Consider the following 18,482-nt stretch of genomic DNA (forward strand, 5'->3'; position numbering starts at 1 on the left):
CAGCCTTTAAGTGTTGTTGTTCCCCGTCAGCTGGATAACGTCCTCGCTCAGGATTGGCTGGCGCAGACAGTCACGTGACCTGGGCGTGGTCAAGGCGCACGTAACGGCTCATATCGCCATACAGCAGGGAAACTTAACGTTCATAAATCACAATAAGTTAAAAAAAAAAAAACCCTAATCGTTAAAGTCACAAGGAAAATATTTATATATTTTTTTTATTTGAGGTTAATTCAGATTACAATAAACATTACAAAACAAATAAATAATCTTCCTGCCTCTCAGGGGGTATGACTATAACTATAACTATATAACTACACATTACTTTTCATACATTTTGCAGATAACGGTTACATTGTAGAAATATTTGAACACTTGTGTTTAACTTGATTACGCAAAATGAATTGACCTAAATTATGTGGTTGCCATATACAGATGTAGATGTATTTATTGGTACCACTCAGACTAGGCAAGTTTATTTGTATAGCACAATTCAACACAATTCAAAGTGCTTTACATCAACTTTAAAAGCAGCAATACACAATTAAACAGTAACAAGTCAATGAAAAAAGGGAAATAGAAATAAGAAATAAGAAATAGGAATAATAAATAAATAAATAAATAAATAAATAAATAAATACATAAATACATAAATACATAAATAAGTAATAATAATAATTATAATAATAATATATATATAAATAAATAATAGGAATAATAAGCTCAGTTAAAGAATCCACAAAGATCTCTGTATTACTTCACGCTGACGAACGTAATAACGTTAATTAACTAATTAACTAAAATCTGACTTGTGAAAATTTGACATTGCTTTTGAATTATGGTTCAACATAATGACTTTAAAAAAGGAACTAATAGAGCTGGCCTTGACAAATTAGCTGAACCTGTAGAAAAGGTGGAAAATAATGTGACTATAGTGATATTATAAAACGAAAGCATGTTCTGTAATTATGATCATGTATGTGTTCAATCTGGTTGTCCATCTGTATATTTAAAGGATGAAAAGGAGTCATTCTCCTTATTGGTAGCATGATGTGCATGACACTGAACATGGACCAGTGAAAGGCGAGTAGAGCAAAATTTTCTGTGAGTTCAGTTGTAAATTTCATTCAGAGGTTTAGGGTCAACAGGACTGTTGCCAACATACCTGGATGTGGACATAAGAAGAACAATTATGACAATTAAAGAGATGGATAATATGTATGGGGACCAAAACATTTCCAAAGAGATTTAAGGTGAACTCCGAGGTCAAAGTGCATCAGTGTCAGATCACATTGTCAGTCACTGTTTGAGTCAAAGTGGATGATTGTGGATGCCACTGTTAAGAGCACATCATAAAAAGCCAGACTGAAAGTAGTCAAAACTGCAATTTGACAAGCCACAAAGTTTCTAGGAGTATTTCCTTTGGACAGATGAGAAAAAACTGGACCTTTTTGGCAATGTGACATCAGATCTATGAACACAGACTCCAAAATTAAGCAGTAAAACAAAAAAAAAACAACAAAAAAACCCCACTGTACCTTATTTGAAACATAGAGGAGTCTTGGTTATGGGACATCTCTGCTGCGTCAGGTCAAGGGTCACAAAGGGACACAATGAAATCTGAAGATCAAGGCATCCTGGGGCGAAATGTGTTGCTCGGTGTCAGAAGGTTTAATCTCAGTCGCAGTTCATGGTTCCACCAGGAGGATAATGAGACAAAACACAGGTAAAAATACCAAGAATGTATAAGAACAAAACACTTTTTTATTTATTCATCTTTTTTTTTTATCAAGGCCAGTTTCCTTAGTTTATTTTAAAAGGATTCTGTTGAACCACAGATGAAAAGCAAAGTCTGGTTTTCATTAGTTATTAGTTAATTATTAATTATTGTTATTTCAGGAAAAGTTGAGGGGTTTTCAAAGGGCACCGTAAAAATCTGTCAAGGTGTGTAATAACATGCAGGCCAGGGCTGCTTCATTGTACTTACATATTGCCTTTTCGTTATTTATTTGAAATGAAATAGATATTCCATGCACTTCGTCAAGCTTAAAGTTAGTTTAGTATTTATTTTCAACTAGCCTGTTTCATTTCAAGAGCTGGCACGACTCTGAGTTCGGTCTAAGCTGTTTGATAGCTTATAATAAACTTAAAAAAGGTATCAGAGTAAAATACATAGGAATTATTGCTGAAATTGTTATAATTAGAATTAAAAAAAAAACAACTAAAAATGCATAAAATGTTTACATTATATAGTAAATGTTCACCTATGTTGTTACATTGCAACACATTTCCGGAGAACAATTTCAACCCTCTTGCGGAACAAATCATCCCTGATTGTGTATCCACGAACACATTTTAGGACGGACCGAGGAGCAGCATCTGGGTTCAGCCGCTAGGTAGATAAAAACTTACATTTTATAAAAACTTCGCTTACATATGTATTCAATGACACTTGCATGTAACACCCAGGCGCAGAGGCGAGATTCTTAGCCAAAAAACGTCATTGTATACCAATAACTTAACCTCCGTTAGTGTGAAAATGTGATGTAAGTCATGGACCGCGAGGCGTCACTTGACACGCTAGCAAATTATACATATGTGTCATTTTCTTTCTTTCTCCGTAATAGATTATTGCTCTTGCAAATAGTCTCCCCATGCCAATCACTCACTTAGTACATGATACCTTATTTTTAAAACCGTGTTTAATCTCCTTGATTACAAGGGAGAGACTGTATTTACAGTGTTTTCAGTGTTTTTCAGGTCAACAGACTCACCACAGGGGAAAAGTGACAGAAATAAAATGCCCAAAAAGAAAACCGGGGCACGTAAAAAGGCCGAGAGTCGCAAAGAGCGAGAGAAACAGAGTCGAGCTAACCGGGAGCATGTGGATGTGGCCAAACACCCCTGTAACTCCAACATGGTAGGCGGATGATGCAGATGATGCATATAATGTATAAATAATCTTCCAAGAGGTTTTTCTAACTGTTGCTTTATTGTGCTTCTTTAGGAATGTGAGAAATGCCAGAGGTAAATATGCACCACTGCATTTTACCACATGTTTAGGACGGCTGTGTACTTCATTGAGTTAACATCTTTTCCCTTGCTTTGCCACTTGGTAGAAAACAGAAGAACAGAGCTTTCTGCTATTTCTGTAATTCTGTGCAGAAGCTGCCCGTCTGCGCTCAGTGTGGTGAGTACCTTGCAGAGATTATCCATGTTTATCTTTGGTTTATCTAATTTAGCAGCAGTGTGAATTCTTACATAATACCATTCAAATCCTCTCACACCTCGAGCTAAACTGTGGTTCTGATATATAAGCTTGTTCATACTGCAAACAGACTGCATTGATACAGTTTGTCCAGGGTTTTTTTTTTATGATGAATCATGCTTTAGACCAGTGTTAATATAGATTAAACTAATATATTTAAAGAACAAACATCAATAGATGTTATATTACTGGCAAACGTGTTCAAGCTCAGCAAGGTTTGAGCTGACATTTTCAGATGTTTTACTGGATCCAGGTCCAGACTCTAAGATCTCTGTGGTACTTTACCTATTTTCTTTTCTCCTGAAGTCATTCTCGAGTTTTGATGGTTATATGCTGTGGCGTTTTCTTATTTAATTTAAATATTAAAACTTCTTCCTGTCCTGATATTCTGCTTAGTTTGAGAAAGGGTTTTTCTCAGGGTATATCCCCATCATACTTTTTCCTTTATTCAGGGTAGTCTCTAATCCCTGATGCAGAAGAATGTTTTCACAAAATCATGTTTGGCTGCAAGGATGGTATTACCGATGAGGTGTGGTTCCTGGTGTTTCCTGTACAAATATTTGGGAATTTTGGACAAGTAATGAAAAGTCAAATTCTGGTTCCTTCTTCCTAGTAGCCTGTCATGTCATTTATAAAGAGGAAAAGCTTTTGTTACCCACCCTACTTTCTAAGCTTGAGTTTTGCACTGATAGTTATCTTCTAATTTTCACAGAGACTCATTTTATTGCATTATTGGTTACCTGAAGAAGGTCCTTTTGTCCTTGATTTTTTTTTTTCAGCGTCAACCAGAGCCAGTGTCTGGTGCAGTGTCAATCAACCAGATCTAGAAGGTGTTTGTGGTCGCATACTTCCTTACTTTTAGGATAGTGGAGGCTCTTTCAGTGTTGCAGAAATTGATTTTATTTTTCCTCAGATCTATGCCTTGATACAATTTTATGTCTCAGATCTGAAACTAATTATTTAAATTGAATTGCATGCTAACTGACATACATTATCATGTTTCTGTCAATTCATTCTGAAGTATCTTCAGTGAAAAAATTTAGGCATAGGTGGACTGTAGACTTATCTTTCAAAGACGCAATATTGAGTGGAGTAGAAAGTGAAGATAGCTTGAGATTTAGCTCCTAACACGTTTACGTAATTTCACACACTTGTTCAACTGCTTGTTGACTAAAATGTCAAACCTGCTATTCACATGGCAGCAGCTCAGTGGATGTAGACATGGTCAAGATAGCATGTTCAAGTCCAAACTGACCAGTGATATGGTTACCCTTTAATACCAACTGAGAATAGTTGAGATGCTTCGCTCTACCTAACCCCCTGTGACCACAGTATACTCATTTTCTTATGGCTCCTTATGGCAGGATAAAGTGCCATGCAGCCCCCGGGTCTCCCACTCAGAAGGCGCGCCGATTTTTCCCAGTGGCCAGCCGCGGTACTGCAACCAAAAATCCCATGCGGCCCAGAAAGCTTTTTTCCCATAGACCGCAATAGTAAAAGAGAAGCCTCTAAAACTGTTCACAGGACACCTCCAGCTGTAATCACCGGCTATTACTAATCTTTGTATTCTATATTTTTAAGTCATGGACTTTATATCTGTCAAAAATGTTTTATAACGGCCAGAAAAGTCAAAGAAAAGTCTCTTTCTGGGCGTGACGTCACGGCTGACGTCACAGCCGTGTCCGTGCATTCCACGGATGTTTATATTAATATATATTATGTAATTATATTAATACATTAATAATATATGTAATACTATACATGTAATAATATACATTAATTAAGATATTATATTAATACATATTATATTAATACTCGCGTCATTGCCCCGGGGCATGATGGGAGGCCCCAGAGCATCATGGGAGGTGACTCAACTGCGCATGCTCTATGGGCCGCTGTATGCGGAAGTAAACCCGGAAGTCAGAGATTTTTTCGGCTTATGCGCTGGCTGAGCAGAATGCATTGAAATGAATGGGCGGCCATTTTTGACGTCCCATCCAGTTTTATAATACATCCATGGTGCCATGTCACAAAGTTAAATGCTTCAAAGAAGTAAGCCAGATATAAAGGCATGAGAGGATCCAACCAGCTATTACCAGGGTGTACCAAAAAAAAAAAAAAAGTAAGGTAATTGTAGGTTAACCCTCACAGCCCACTAAGGGTCACAAAGACACTGCCAGTGGGTTGTGAAGGTTACGTTCTGAAATGTATTTTAATGTTTCACAGCAATCACTATCTACAAGGTAGATTAATGTGGAGATAGAGGGAGAAGAATTACATCGCCTGATGGTTAAAACCTGAGATTCCCTGCAAATGGGCATTTGTACCCACACAGTTTGCTCTTAAACATCACCTTCTGAACTGAACCACAAACAACTTTAGCCCCATTATACTTTATAAAGTTGCCAGCATGAATTATGATAGGCAAACCAGCCTTGTGTGTAAATTGAAGTAAAGACAATATTTCATCTTAGCACCCCCTAGTGGTGGCAAACAGTAGTCAGTGCTAAACAAACTGCCTGTCAAAATAAAAAAAGGTCACCACCTGAATTTCACTAAACAAATAGATAAGAGCATTGGGTAATTGCTGAATGAGTGATTATGTTTCAGAAGGCAACAAGCTATTTAACCTCAACTGATGCAGTGATGCTTCTCATTTGTTAAGCAAACATGTCGGTAGACACATTCTGCGGTTGTGGAAACAATATTAACATTTTCAACTAAAAGGTCAAATCATTAACATAAAACCACCAAAGAAAACATCCAAGAGATTGCTGACACTGCTAAAATTGGGTTAAGAGTTGTTCAAGGGATTATTAATGCGGAAGGGTAGTAGGCAACCATCATCTTCGAGAAAAAAATGTGATTGGAAAAAATCTGATCATGATTGGTGATCTTATAAATGTTTGTTAATAAGGGCAAGGTAAGGGCATTTCCACATGAACAATGCAAAGGGAACTAAACTGCTGTGCGGTCTTTAGAGAACCCCTTATCATTGAGGCTAAGTGGGGAAAAAAAGGTTACATTTGCTAGGGAGCATAAAGATTGGACTGTGTAAGGAAGAATGTCATGTGGTCTGATTTATTCCCTATTTACCCAGAGATCCATAGTGATGGGAACAATAGGGTAAGAAGAGACTCAGTTGAAGCGATGCACCCATCACACTTAATATTTACCATACAAGCTTGCAGTGTTGTGCAAGTTCATACTTCTCATGAACTAGTTCAAAGTTCAGTTCACATAGTTTAAAAATGAACTGTTCACGTTCATAGTTCACCATTTTCATTTTGAACTAGTTCAAATTCAGTTCATTTCAATATTTTTAGGTGAGAAGTACGAATGAAAAGCCCCCCTATCCTAAAACTGTTCACCGTATACCAGTGGTCTTCAGCCCTGGTCCTCAGGACCCCCTGTCCTGCATGTTTTAGATATTTCCCCTCAGAACCCTGATATAAATGACTGTCATTAACAGACTTGTGCAGACCTGGATGACAAGCTGATGACGGCCATTAATTAGAATCACGTGTGATGATGCAGGGAAACATCTAAAACATGCAGGACAGGGTTGGAGACCCCTGCTGAATACAATCATGTATTGTCCTAGTGACGTTTAAACTTTATTCAGAGGCTGTAAATCTCCAACATTGTAGTGCATTATCAATTTGTCTACCTGTTACTGGGAGATCAGACCCCTTGGTCTTTCTGGGAACTTTTTTGATTGTTAAGGACTCGCAGATATTTCCTCACACTGGGCGGATGCTTTAACTCCACATGACGTTTCAAATTTGAAGTTGACGAGGCAGACGCTCAGACTTGTTTTCTCAGCGCAGGTGGACATAATTTGCACAGAAAGGTTAGTTTCCTACCGTCAGACTCTTTGGGAGACGATGTGTAAAATTCCCGCAGATAATGATAAACGGATCATCATCTGACGGCTCGCTGACGCTGCGTCTGCAACGTCTCTCTTCAGCCGTCAAGGCTGATTTATGGTTCCGCGTTAAATCGACGCCGAAGACTACGGCGTAAGGTACGCGGCGACGCGAATCATACGGTCCGCACGCCGCGTACGTCGGTGTAACGCGGAACCATAAATCAGCCTACATTCGTAAAGACTGCAACGGGCTCGTCGAGCATTTTAAATGTGTGCGCCGCCCGCTGGTGAAATAAGAAGGATTATTCCCTAATAATTGGACCTAAACAGTGAAGCTGCAACTCACATAATCTGAACAGTTCAAATTCCAGTTCATGATCTGCAGAATGAACAAGTTCACGTTCAAGTTCTTTATGTGTAAATATGTTGCGTTCAGTTCAACGTTCTCACAGAAATGAACGTGTTCAATGAACGTGTTCAATGAACGCGTTCAAATGAACGCGTTCATTGAAGCATGCACAACACTGCAAGCTTGTGGGGGCGGAGGTGTTGCTATAGTTGCTCAGGTCTAGGTCCGGGAATGATACATGCCCCAAAAAATGAGGTCAGCTGGTGGCCTGAGTTTGATGATTGATCAGATTATTTCATCAATGGACTTGGATTGGCCACCACAGAGTCCAGGCCTTAACCCCACTGAGAATCTTTGGGATGTGCTGGAGAATACTGTGCAGTGCTCCAACTCTCCCAACATCAATACAAGATCTTGGCAAAAATGAATGCAACTCTGAACGGAAATAAATGTTATGACATTGCAGAAGCTTGTCGGAACGTTGACACAGTCAATGCTAAACAAACAAAATCTAAGTGTCTGACCTTGTTTTTCTGGACAGGCAGTGTATATGTGAATAACCTTAATTTAGCTTTCAGAATAATATCAGTCATGTTTAAATGTGTTTTTATTCTTTATTAATCAATGAAATGTTACTTTTCATGTGCTGTTAGGTAAAACCAAGTGCATGAAGTCCTCAGATTGTGTCATCAAGCATCCGGGGATCCACAGCACTGGGATGGGCATGGTGGTGAGTTCACTGCAATGTTTCTTTTCAATGTTTTAACTTGCTTGGCATGAAAAACTCCTCTAGTCTGATTGATCCCTGTTTAAAGTGGCCACATTATGCAACTTTTCAGCTGTTTTACTTAAATATATGTTACTCCTAACGGAGCTTTGCATCAGCATATTGACAAAAGCCTGTGATTATTTCAGATTAACAAACAGAGATAAACAGAAGGAAAAGCTCTTCCTTATAATAATCAAGTTTGCCCCAATTTCTGCAGCCCATGAACACACACGATCCCTGTTGGTGGACAAACATACGTTTTCAACAGATCAGTTTTACATTTTCAACATTTCCTGTTAACAACAGTATCAGCTCAAATCGTTGAACACATCTCAGGAAATAGAACAACAGAATATGAACAACAACAAAATAAACTGCTAATGCTGCAAAGGTTACTGCTCGATGTCTCCGGTCGGCCCTCATTACCTGCTATCGTGTGACACGTGTGTAGACGTGACCTGCCTGGAGAATATATACAAACATGTAGCCTCAAACGGTGTAATGGAGCCACTTTCTTGTCCTTTTGCAGAGATGTTTTTCCTCTTCTAAGTAGATTTACTGTGATTATAAATATTTGGTTGTTTGACCTAATTTTATGCACCTATTCACCTCATTTAAAACAGTCTTTTCTTAATAGTAAAAGGGATTAAGAGTTTGTAACACCGCCCCCCGGCAGCAGCTAACGCAGTAATATTCTTCCACTGTCCTACACATTTGGTAGATTTAGTGTGCTGTTGGAAAACACACAATAACCAGAAATCAAAGTAATATGATCATCCCAACAGTCTGCAAACACCAGCACTGTAGAAATTGCTATTCTATTGCACATGCAACTATAAATCATAGTCACATGCGTGTGACTGTATCATTGGAGAGCTCCTATAATTTATAGCTCCCTGTCACTGTGTAAATTGAGCAATGTTGTCAGTACAGGATTTATAAATTACCACCAGTGTGTATGAGTCATGTATGAAAAATGCTGAATACATAATATAAAACAAGATGGTTTCAGAGTGCACAGCTCATCAGTGTTTGCTTGTGTTATACTTCATGCATTGAAAATACATGCAAAAGGTGAATTACCATGGAAACAGTAAATGTACTTAGACTTTCATGCAGCGTTTTGGAGTGTAAGAACTTTTGAGTTTGTAAGTTCTCTCTGTAACCACAAGGGGGCCGTGTGTGACTTCTGTGAAGCCTGGGTATGCCATGGGAGGAAATGTCTGAGCACTCACGCCTGTTCCTGTCCCCTGACTGATGCAGACTGTATCGAGTGTGAGCGCGGAGTGTGGGATCATGGTTAGACACTCCCTACTTGTTGTACTGACATTCACGTGCTAATTTGAGTGTGTTCCTAGAAATTAACAAAAGCTGTTTAAACATCCTGAACAGGAGGTCGAATATTCCGGTGTTCCTTCTGTCAAAACTTCTTATGTGAGGATGATCAGTTTGAGCACCAAGCGAGCTGCCAAGTTCTTCAAGCAGAAACATACAAATGTGAGTCATTGGGCTTTACTGTGCCATTCAGTCTTTCTGTGGTTAAGAGGGAAAACCAGATGTGTCATCCTGAGGAGTAATATCCACAGGGTGTGTGTGTGCAGTGGAGGGAATGTGAATGTTTACACTTCGCCTCATGGCTCATGTCATATCTTTTAGGTGTCTCGTGCAACAGACTGGGACAACACTCCTGCCTGCGCTGCAAGGTGAGATTTCATCTATATTTAGAGCATAAAACATTTTCCATGAGGCTGGCAGTGCCAAAGGATTGACTTGCGGACATATCGGGCGTCACAACATTTTTTTTCTATGTAAATTTGACACCCACCAACCACAAATTGTTTCTGCAGCAGTGAAGCACATCTTAATATAATTGAACTCTTACAAACTATTCCCGACACAGCTGCAAAGAAGTGCTGAATCCATGTACTGAGGTGCCCCCCTTTATTGGGTTGGTATTAAAAATAAGATAAAAAAAAATCTTGATTTGTCATTGTTATGTAAAAGATAACTCAAGTATATGTATAATTTTACAGGGTTGTATTCTTGTTCTTAAAATATACCTATTTATGTGTTTAAAAAAAAAATAGTTATGCGAAACAAAGAACATTTCTGTTCATGAAGTACATTTGCAACTTACTAAACAATGACATTTATATAAGTAAAAAAACAAATAAATCTTTTACCAAATGTACAAACAGTGTGTGTGCCTGTAAAACCAGAACCAGTTACAGAATAAAATTATATAAAATCTAGAGAAAACCTGATCATCGAAGTGCAACAGAAGGACACCATGTGTAAAAAAATGTGTAAATCATTGATCTGCGCTTTCTGTTTTCTTTTAAAGATGTTGCATGCAAGCTGCACCTAGACTGTGCAATATAACCAAGTGTAAACCTCTATCTAAGCTCAAAGTCGATGATTAGTTTGATGCTTTCAGGTTTGTACGGTGACATAACGTGGCTATAGCTGAATAATGAATGCAAAGTTAGATTATAATTCTGGATTTCTAGGAATAGATCTCATAGATCAGTGTGCTGTAACATGCACTTCTTGTGAATTGAAGGCTGTGGTGCCTTTTAAGTGTGAGTTCCATTTCTTTGGTGACCATTTTAATTTATAATTAGAGAGAATTTATAGTTCGATCAGAGATATGGCTTCAAACAGAACAACCTGTAGGTAGGCTGCCATGTACAAGTAGTTTTCTGACTGATACCTTTTAATAGCAAAATTACAAAAATGGTCCCAGTTACATCAGGAAGTTTTGTGCGTGTGTGTTATATAACTGAACTTTGACATTTAATTAGCTACAATTATTAGGATTATGCAATAAAATGATCCCCAAATGTTTTCAGGTACAGACTGACTTTAAATTCATATACTGTAAAAATGATCAGTGCTTGAGCTCTGATTTTCCCACCTGACAATTAAACGATGCGTCACCAGGTTATAGAGTCTGAGTCACATTGCATAACTTATAAATCATTGCAGATTAGAAATCTTCACGGATCCATTTTACAAAGACATTTGATAGAGAGACAGTACAGCTATTAAAGCAAAGAACTGCAAAAGCCAGTGGCTAGAAGCAAAAAAAAAAAAAAAACATTATTATGAGCATCAACTTGTAAATGGAACAGTTTTAAGAAGCGTTGGGGGGTGTCAACGTGTCATGCAGTGCTCATGCCAGGGCAGCCGACACTGATTGGGCTCGGATATTAAACAACTGCTGCGTCCTGACCGGCATCTCAGTCACACTACACAAAATAAGACTTTCCAGACTGAGCAGCCTTTTCGTTGCAAGTTTAGAGTTTGGAAAAAAACAATGTAATATGCATGTTTAACTATGCAGCATGTGTTTTGACTAAAATGTTAATTGAATCATGTCCACTTCAGGCTTGTTACTGCGATGACCACGCCAAGAGTAAGGTTTTCAAACAGGAAAAAGGCAAAGCACCGCCGTGTCCAAAGTGTGGCCATGAGACCCAAGAGACCAAAGACCTCAGCATGTCCAGTGAGTGTGTCACACATTTTCCTCAAGAGAGCTGTTTTAGTTTCTGTAAATTGCATTGTTTCAAGAAAGTTGCAGCACTCCTACCAGATATTTTGAAGCGTTAGACACACAGATTTAAAAAAATAAAGAAAATGTCTCGTTATAAGGAAATAACTTCTTAACTAAATGGAGTTTGACCATTTAGAATTTTATCTGATTCCTCATGACTACCCTTCAGTGCAACATTGGAATACTGCGTGTAAAGTCTCATGTAATTAAGCTTTGACCTTTGGAAATGACCAACACAGTGAACAGGGCCATAGTCTGGCTGATAGACTTTCAAATTCCCAGCAGTCATTCAGTTTAAAGTTGGATGAAATCAGAGCAGACACCCCGCTAATATGTAAAATATGGAGCTACTCACAGATGGTTGCCCTATAGTTAGTTTTTTTTTACAATAAAACTGGGAGTGGTGGACACTTTGTGTGAGAGCAGCTTTAAAATGCTTTCCACTGTGATCAGCAACTGGCAATCGCTTTAAGGAAAATTCCAGTGAAATCCACCCAAGATGTACTACTAGATGGTAAACTTGTTACCATCTAGAAATAAATCTGGGGCGGAATTAATTCCACAGTATTTCTTTAATAAATTCAGTCCAAAAACGTACCAGCTCAGAGATGTTGTACCGTGACAAAACATTTTTTCTTTTGAAATTTCTGTCATTTTTATGTGGTGTTAAGGAAGGGTTGGTGTTCTTATTTGACAATAATTTCACAACTTTTTCCACCTTTAATGTCACCTATAACCTGTACAATGCAATTGAAAAACAAACAAACCTTTAAAGGGGATTAATATAACATAAAAAACGTAAAAGAACGTGGTTTCATAAATATGCACACCCTTAAACTAACACTTTGTTGCAGCACCTTTGAATTTTATTACAGCACTCGGTTTTTTTGGATACGAGCCTATCAGCGTGGCACATTTTGATGTGGCAATGTTTGCCAACTTTGCAAAAACGCTCCAACTCTGACAGATGGCGAGGGCATCTCCTGTGCACAGCCCTCTTCTGATCACCCCACAGATGTTCGATGGAATTCAGGTCTGGACTCTGGCCGGGCCATTTCAAAGCCTCAATCTTATTCCGGTGAAGCCATTCTTTGGTTGATTTATGGCGCTTTTCCACTAGTACCTACTCAGCCCAACTCGCCTCGGGACGGCTTGTTTGTTTTTCGACACCCAGGTGAGAAGTGAGCGGGTTGGGGTGAAGCTGCTGTGACAAACTCGATTGCGCAACCCCTTTGCTTGTGTCGGAGCTGATGAGAAATCAGCTGGAGCCGCGAGCGGCTGAGAAGAAAACAGAGCTTCTGTGGATCTGATCGTTCCTTATCGCCCGTCTACATCCCTTTTTTAATTCTCTCGTCAGCCACCAGGTTTATGAACATTTGCACCTCAGAGTTGGATCACCAAACAGACGTTTGCGCTGTATAATAAAATCGCAGCGAGTCGCTCTCGCGCTGACTCCCGCTTCCTGATTCAAATGTCTGACGGCCCTGCCCCCCGACCAATCAGTGGCGTGGAGGGTGATGACGTCAGATCCAGCTCGACTCAGCACGCTTAGAACCTCGGCAGAAAAGATACAGAAAAAGTATCTGCTTGGCACGGCTCCACACGCCTCTGCCCGTAGTGGAAAAGTGCAAGACGGGGGCGTGGCGAGTAGAAGCGCGCTGAGTAGATACTAGTGGAGATTAGAGGTGTGCTTTGGGTCATTGTTGTGCTGAAAGATGAAGTTCTTCTTCATCTTCAGCTTTATAACAGAAGGCTGAAGGTTTTGTGCCAATACTGACTGGTATTTGGAACTGTTCAAAATTCCCTCCACCCTGACTAAGGCCTCAGTTCCAGCTGAAGAAAAACAGCCCCAAAGCATGATGCTGCCACCATACTTCACCATAGGTATGGTGTTCTTTTGGTGATGAGCAGTGTTTTTGCGCCAAATATACCTTTTGAAATTATGTCACAAAAGTTCAACCTTGGTTTCATCAGACCATAACACATTTTCCCCCATGCGTTTGGGAGATTTCAGATGTCTTTTTGCTAAATTAAGCCGGGCTTTGATGTTTTTTTTTTTTAAGATGAAGCTTCTGTCTTACAGCCCTCTTTCATCTTTTTAAGTGGGAGAACTTGCACAATTGGTGGCTGACTAAATACTTTTTCCCCCGCTGTATGAAGAAGACGGGAGATTGTTGTCATATGTACTACACAGCCAGTACTTGCCAGAAATTCCTGCAGCTCCTTCAGTGTTGCTGTTGGCCTCTTGGCACCCTTCCTGACCAGTGTTCTTCTTGTCTTATCATCAATTTTGGAAAGACTTCCTGTTCTTGGTGATGTCACTGTTGTGCCATATTTTCTCCACTTGATTATGACAGTCTTCACTGTGTTCCATGGTATATTTAATTCCTGGGAAATTATTTTGTAGCCTTCACCTGACTGATATGTTTGAATAATGAGATCCCTCTGATGCTTTGGAAGCTCTCTGCAGACCGTGGCTTGAGCTGGAAGATGTGGCTACAAAAATGTCAGGAAAAGCCTACTAGAACAGCTGAACTTATTTGGTGACACGTGTGTGCTGACTCCAATTTAACATGAGTTTGAATGTAATTGGTTAAATTTGAACATAGCTACATCCCCAGTTATAAAAGGGTGTGCAAACTTACGCAACCACATTATCTCAGTTGTTTATTTTTACTTTACCTCCCTGGAAGATTTCTGTTTGTTCTTCAATCGCGTTGTACAGGTTATAAGTCACATTAAAGGTGGAAAACATGTGAATTATTTGTCTTGCTGTCATTTTTTTACATCATGAAAACGTGGCATTTGAACAGGGGGGACTTTTTGACTTTTTATATCCACTGTATATGCGTGTATAAAATGCACCCAAGCTTCACTATAAGGGGCATAAGGATATCAATGAAAACTAGAGTTAGTCTAAAATATGCAAACAGGATTTAAACTTATTTCACTTCTGCATGCTCCCTGCAGCTCGCACCTTGAAGTTTGGTCGCCAGGCTGGTTGTGACGACGACGATGATTATGACGACGGGGCATCAGGATATGATGCTTACTGGAAGAATTTGGCAGCTGGAGGAGGAGGCCAGGACAGCTACAGAGAAGATGATGACTACGAGGAAGATGAGGACGAGGAGGACGAAGAAGATGAGGATGAAGAAGATGAAGATGAAGAAGAGGAGGAAGAAGAAGATGGGCCGTCTGAGAAGTTGGCTGAACTCAAAATAGAGGGCTCTGCTGCCTAAACTAAAATGGAGAGTGAGGCACAGAGTTCAGTTGTTGGTCCTCATTTGGATGACTGCTCGGGGAGTATTCATGATGGTTATTTTGATATTCTTACAAACATGGGAGTTATCACAAATAAAGTAACAAGCTTTTAAAATAAGTGAATAAAAATAGTGAATCTGAGTCCTTTTCCGGCTCGACTCTTTTTAAGTGTGTCAGACATTTTGCACCTGGTACAGTAACACTTAAGATTTCACTGCCAAGTACAGGACACCAACTGCCTCCTTTTCCTGTTACACATTACACATTATTTTAGACTGATGTTCTATTGAATTATTTTGAGTCCTTGTGGCACGCAGGAAACCAGAATATCCCAAGAGTTTATATGACATACCCAGTCCATGCAGACGCACCTGCACAAACACTCACACAGAGGTGCTTATAGAGCATGTTGAGTGCAAAGTTGGCTTGTTTTTCAGTGGATGCGAAGTATGGGGGAAAAAAAGCGAGATCACGTATGAAATACCAAGCTGTGGAGGAGTTCATATGTGATAAGGGTGAACACATGTTCCAAATGACATAATCCCTGATTCTGGGGATTATGCCAGTTCACTGGCAGATGAACTTTTTCCTTTTTGGATACAAATTTGCAATGTGGTTTCGTGTAAAGTTAGTAGAATGAATCCTTCAAAACATACATTTTAATGTCAACAATAAAACACATGGAATTGTTCTCAGTTACTCATGAGCTTTCATCAGCAGAGATGTTACACTGAGGTGGCAATCACTGCTGAGGGAAATTCTAGTCATTTCTGGTTTAAATGTTGCCATCCAGGACATGGTAACACTGAAAGGCCTGAATCACCTAACTGGACTTGGAACTTGGGGTCCCACAGGGATCAGTTTGAGGGCCACTGCTTTTCCCCTGTATATGTTGCCGCTGCATTCCACTGCTAGGCTGGTTGTCAGATTTACTTGCCCTTAAAGCAGAAGGATGGCGTCTCAATTAAAGCACTCTTGGATTGTTTGGAGGTTATTAAAGCTAAATTGGCACTACATTTTTTTTAAATTTTAATAGAAAGAAAACATGATAGTGTTTGGACCAAGTGGCCCATGAGTCCATCTCTGCTGATTTGGGACGCCTGACAACATATTTTAAACAGACCTTTATCAATCTTGGTTTTAAGGTGGACAGTTAAATTATTTCTTTCCAGGCAGCATTTTGAACCACTGATCCATACATTTATTCCATCCTGCTTGGGTTACTGTAATGAACCTCATGTTTGAGTGGGTCAGTCTTTGGTCTAACGTCAGCAGCTGGTTCAAAACGCAGCTCCGTGACTTTTTTTTTTTTATCATTAAAGTTTTTTTATATTGATTCATACACCATAAACATACAGTCAAACTCGAAAACAAACATTAGCACCATCATCAACAGACAGTAAATCCACCATACAATCCTATATACAAAGGCCTCCTGCAGGTTTACATTTTTTTATTTTTAAAAAACAATCAAAATTAAAGCTGGAAGCAGCGATGAACGGGTCCTCGCACTCATGGCCACCGTCCCCCATAAGCATATCAGAAATGACACCACCCACGACTTCCTATGTCAAACCATTCAAAAGTTATAGCAGAAAATAGGGACAACCAATCAGAAGAAGGGGCGGGGCTAATTCAGGCCAATGAAGGTCAAGGACTCATGAGTCCGAGTCCGATGACACCACCCACGACTCTATGCCAAACCATTCAAAGGTTATGGCAGATAAAAGTTTTCTAGAGGGCGCTGTTGGGCCGTTAGACCACGCCCATTCATGCAAACCATGAAATATCAAATGTATCGCCAGGCCTGGCTTGCATGCAAAATTTGGTGACTTTTGGTGAAACTATCAAATATGGACCAATCAGATGACTGGTGGGCGCACTTTTTGGCGTCTAGCGTCGCCACGGTAACACTTTTAAAAGAGAAAAGTAATGCGCGTAGTCGCAGGATGGAGACGCATATTTTGATGTATAACACACCTGGGTGCACATTACGGTTCAGGCCGTATTAACTGTCGAAGGAATGGCATAAATTGCTCCTAAATTACGCGATTAATTCAGAATGTTCAAAATGGCCGACTTCCTGTTCGGTTTCGGCCATGGAGCCAAGAGACTTTTCTTTAAGTTGCGACATGATACAGGTGTGAACCGATTTTCGTTCATGTACGTCAAACCGTATAGTGGGGCTTGAGGCACAAAGTTTTTTCTGTCTGAACCAATCAGATGAAGGGTCGGCGCGCGTTTTGGCATCTAGCGTCGCCACGGTAACGCTTTTGAAAGAGAAAAGTAATGCGCGTAGTCACAGGATGGAGACGCACATTTTGATGTATAACACGGTTCGGGGCCGTATTAACTGCCGAAGGAATGGCATAAATTGCGCCAAAATGACTCGATTAATTCAAAATGGCCGACACACACACACACACACACACACACACTTGGCTACCTTTAACAACTATACTGGGGCCTGAAGCTTAAATCGGTGCACTTTGTAATACCGTTTTAAAAGTGCTAAATAGTTGACAAATTACTTGGCAGATGTTGGGCTGTATAAACAATTTATAAGTAGCCCAATAACTGTTGATTCCTATGACGTAACGTTAAATGTGGTTTCTTGTATAAATTGGGTCATTCTGGTTGAATGTAGGTTCAGTTTGGTCCATACAGAGGACTTGAAGCAGCAGCATCTGTAGTTACTGCACCGGTGTTATGCCGAGTTTTGCATCCCTGCTAGAATTGCGTCACCGCGCAGCAAAACTCAACCCCTTAACACTCAGTAATGACTCTTTAAAATCATAGTTTGATAGAAATCACATGGTAATTCGGGGCAGGGATGCAAAACTGTGCATAGTACCGGTGTTACCGGTAACCCTGGCTGGCTGACTAAGTTAACTAGGTTATACTAGCTGCATGACTGAGCCTTGACAGCAGTGAAATAGAGTTTTCACAAGAAGTTTTCTACACTTACATGTTCTTGCTCCATGCGTGAGAGGAACTCTTCTGGTACACCGCGATTTCCTAGAAAGCTCAACAGTGCAGTAACTTTATCCATGTTTTGGGTCGTGGTGATGCCAGTTCACAACCGGAACACATGAGACTCAGCCCGGCCCGACTCCAGCCACAACAAACTATCACGTGATTAATAGTACATAAACGTGAAACGTTTCATGTTATAACGTGATACTGATATTTTTTTTCTCTGGTTTCTGTGGCTATTGCGAGCTGACTGGCTCATATTTGCACATGATGTCCAAGATGGCGGTAATGATGACGTCAGTCTAAGTTGAGTCAATATATATCAAAGCTGAGTCAATATATTCAAAGTTGAGTCAATATATATCAAAGTTGAGTCAATATATTCAAAGTTGAGTCAATATATATCAAAGTTGAGTCAATATATTCAAAGTT

General features: G+C 39.6%; 1 protein-coding gene across 2 annotated transcripts; it reads left to right on the plus strand.

Moving 5' to 3' along the window:
- The first annotated feature begins 2,320 nt into the window (after nucleotides 1-2,320).
- znf330 (zinc finger protein 330) lies at nucleotides 2,321-15,215 on the plus strand. 2 transcript variants are annotated; one of them, XM_061718156.1, is made up of 10 exons: nucleotides 2,321-2,393; nucleotides 2,748-2,917; nucleotides 3,005-3,024; nucleotides 3,117-3,187; nucleotides 8,139-8,215; nucleotides 9,427-9,553; nucleotides 9,647-9,751; nucleotides 9,911-9,957; nucleotides 11,645-11,762; nucleotides 14,781-15,215. In XM_061718156.1, the coding sequence occupies exons 2-10, from the start codon at nucleotides 2,798-2,800 to the stop codon at nucleotides 15,050-15,052; spliced, it is 957 nt and encodes a 318-aa protein (XP_061574140.1). In that variant the 5' UTR covers nucleotides 2,321-2,393; nucleotides 2,748-2,797; the 3' UTR covers nucleotides 15,053-15,215. The 2 variants fall into 2 exon arrangements, with proteins under 2 accessions (XP_061574140.1, XP_061574149.1); XM_061718165.1 differs by having other exon boundaries at nucleotides 2,335-2,393; nucleotides 2,758-2,917.
- Nucleotides 15,216-18,482: the final 3,267 nt, after the last annotated feature.

Source organism: Cololabis saira, chromosome 1, assembly GCF_033807715.1.
Source record: "Cololabis saira isolate AMF1-May2022 chromosome 1, fColSai1.1, whole genome shotgun sequence".
NCBI lineage: Eukaryota > Metazoa > Chordata > Actinopteri > Beloniformes > Belonidae > Cololabis > Cololabis saira.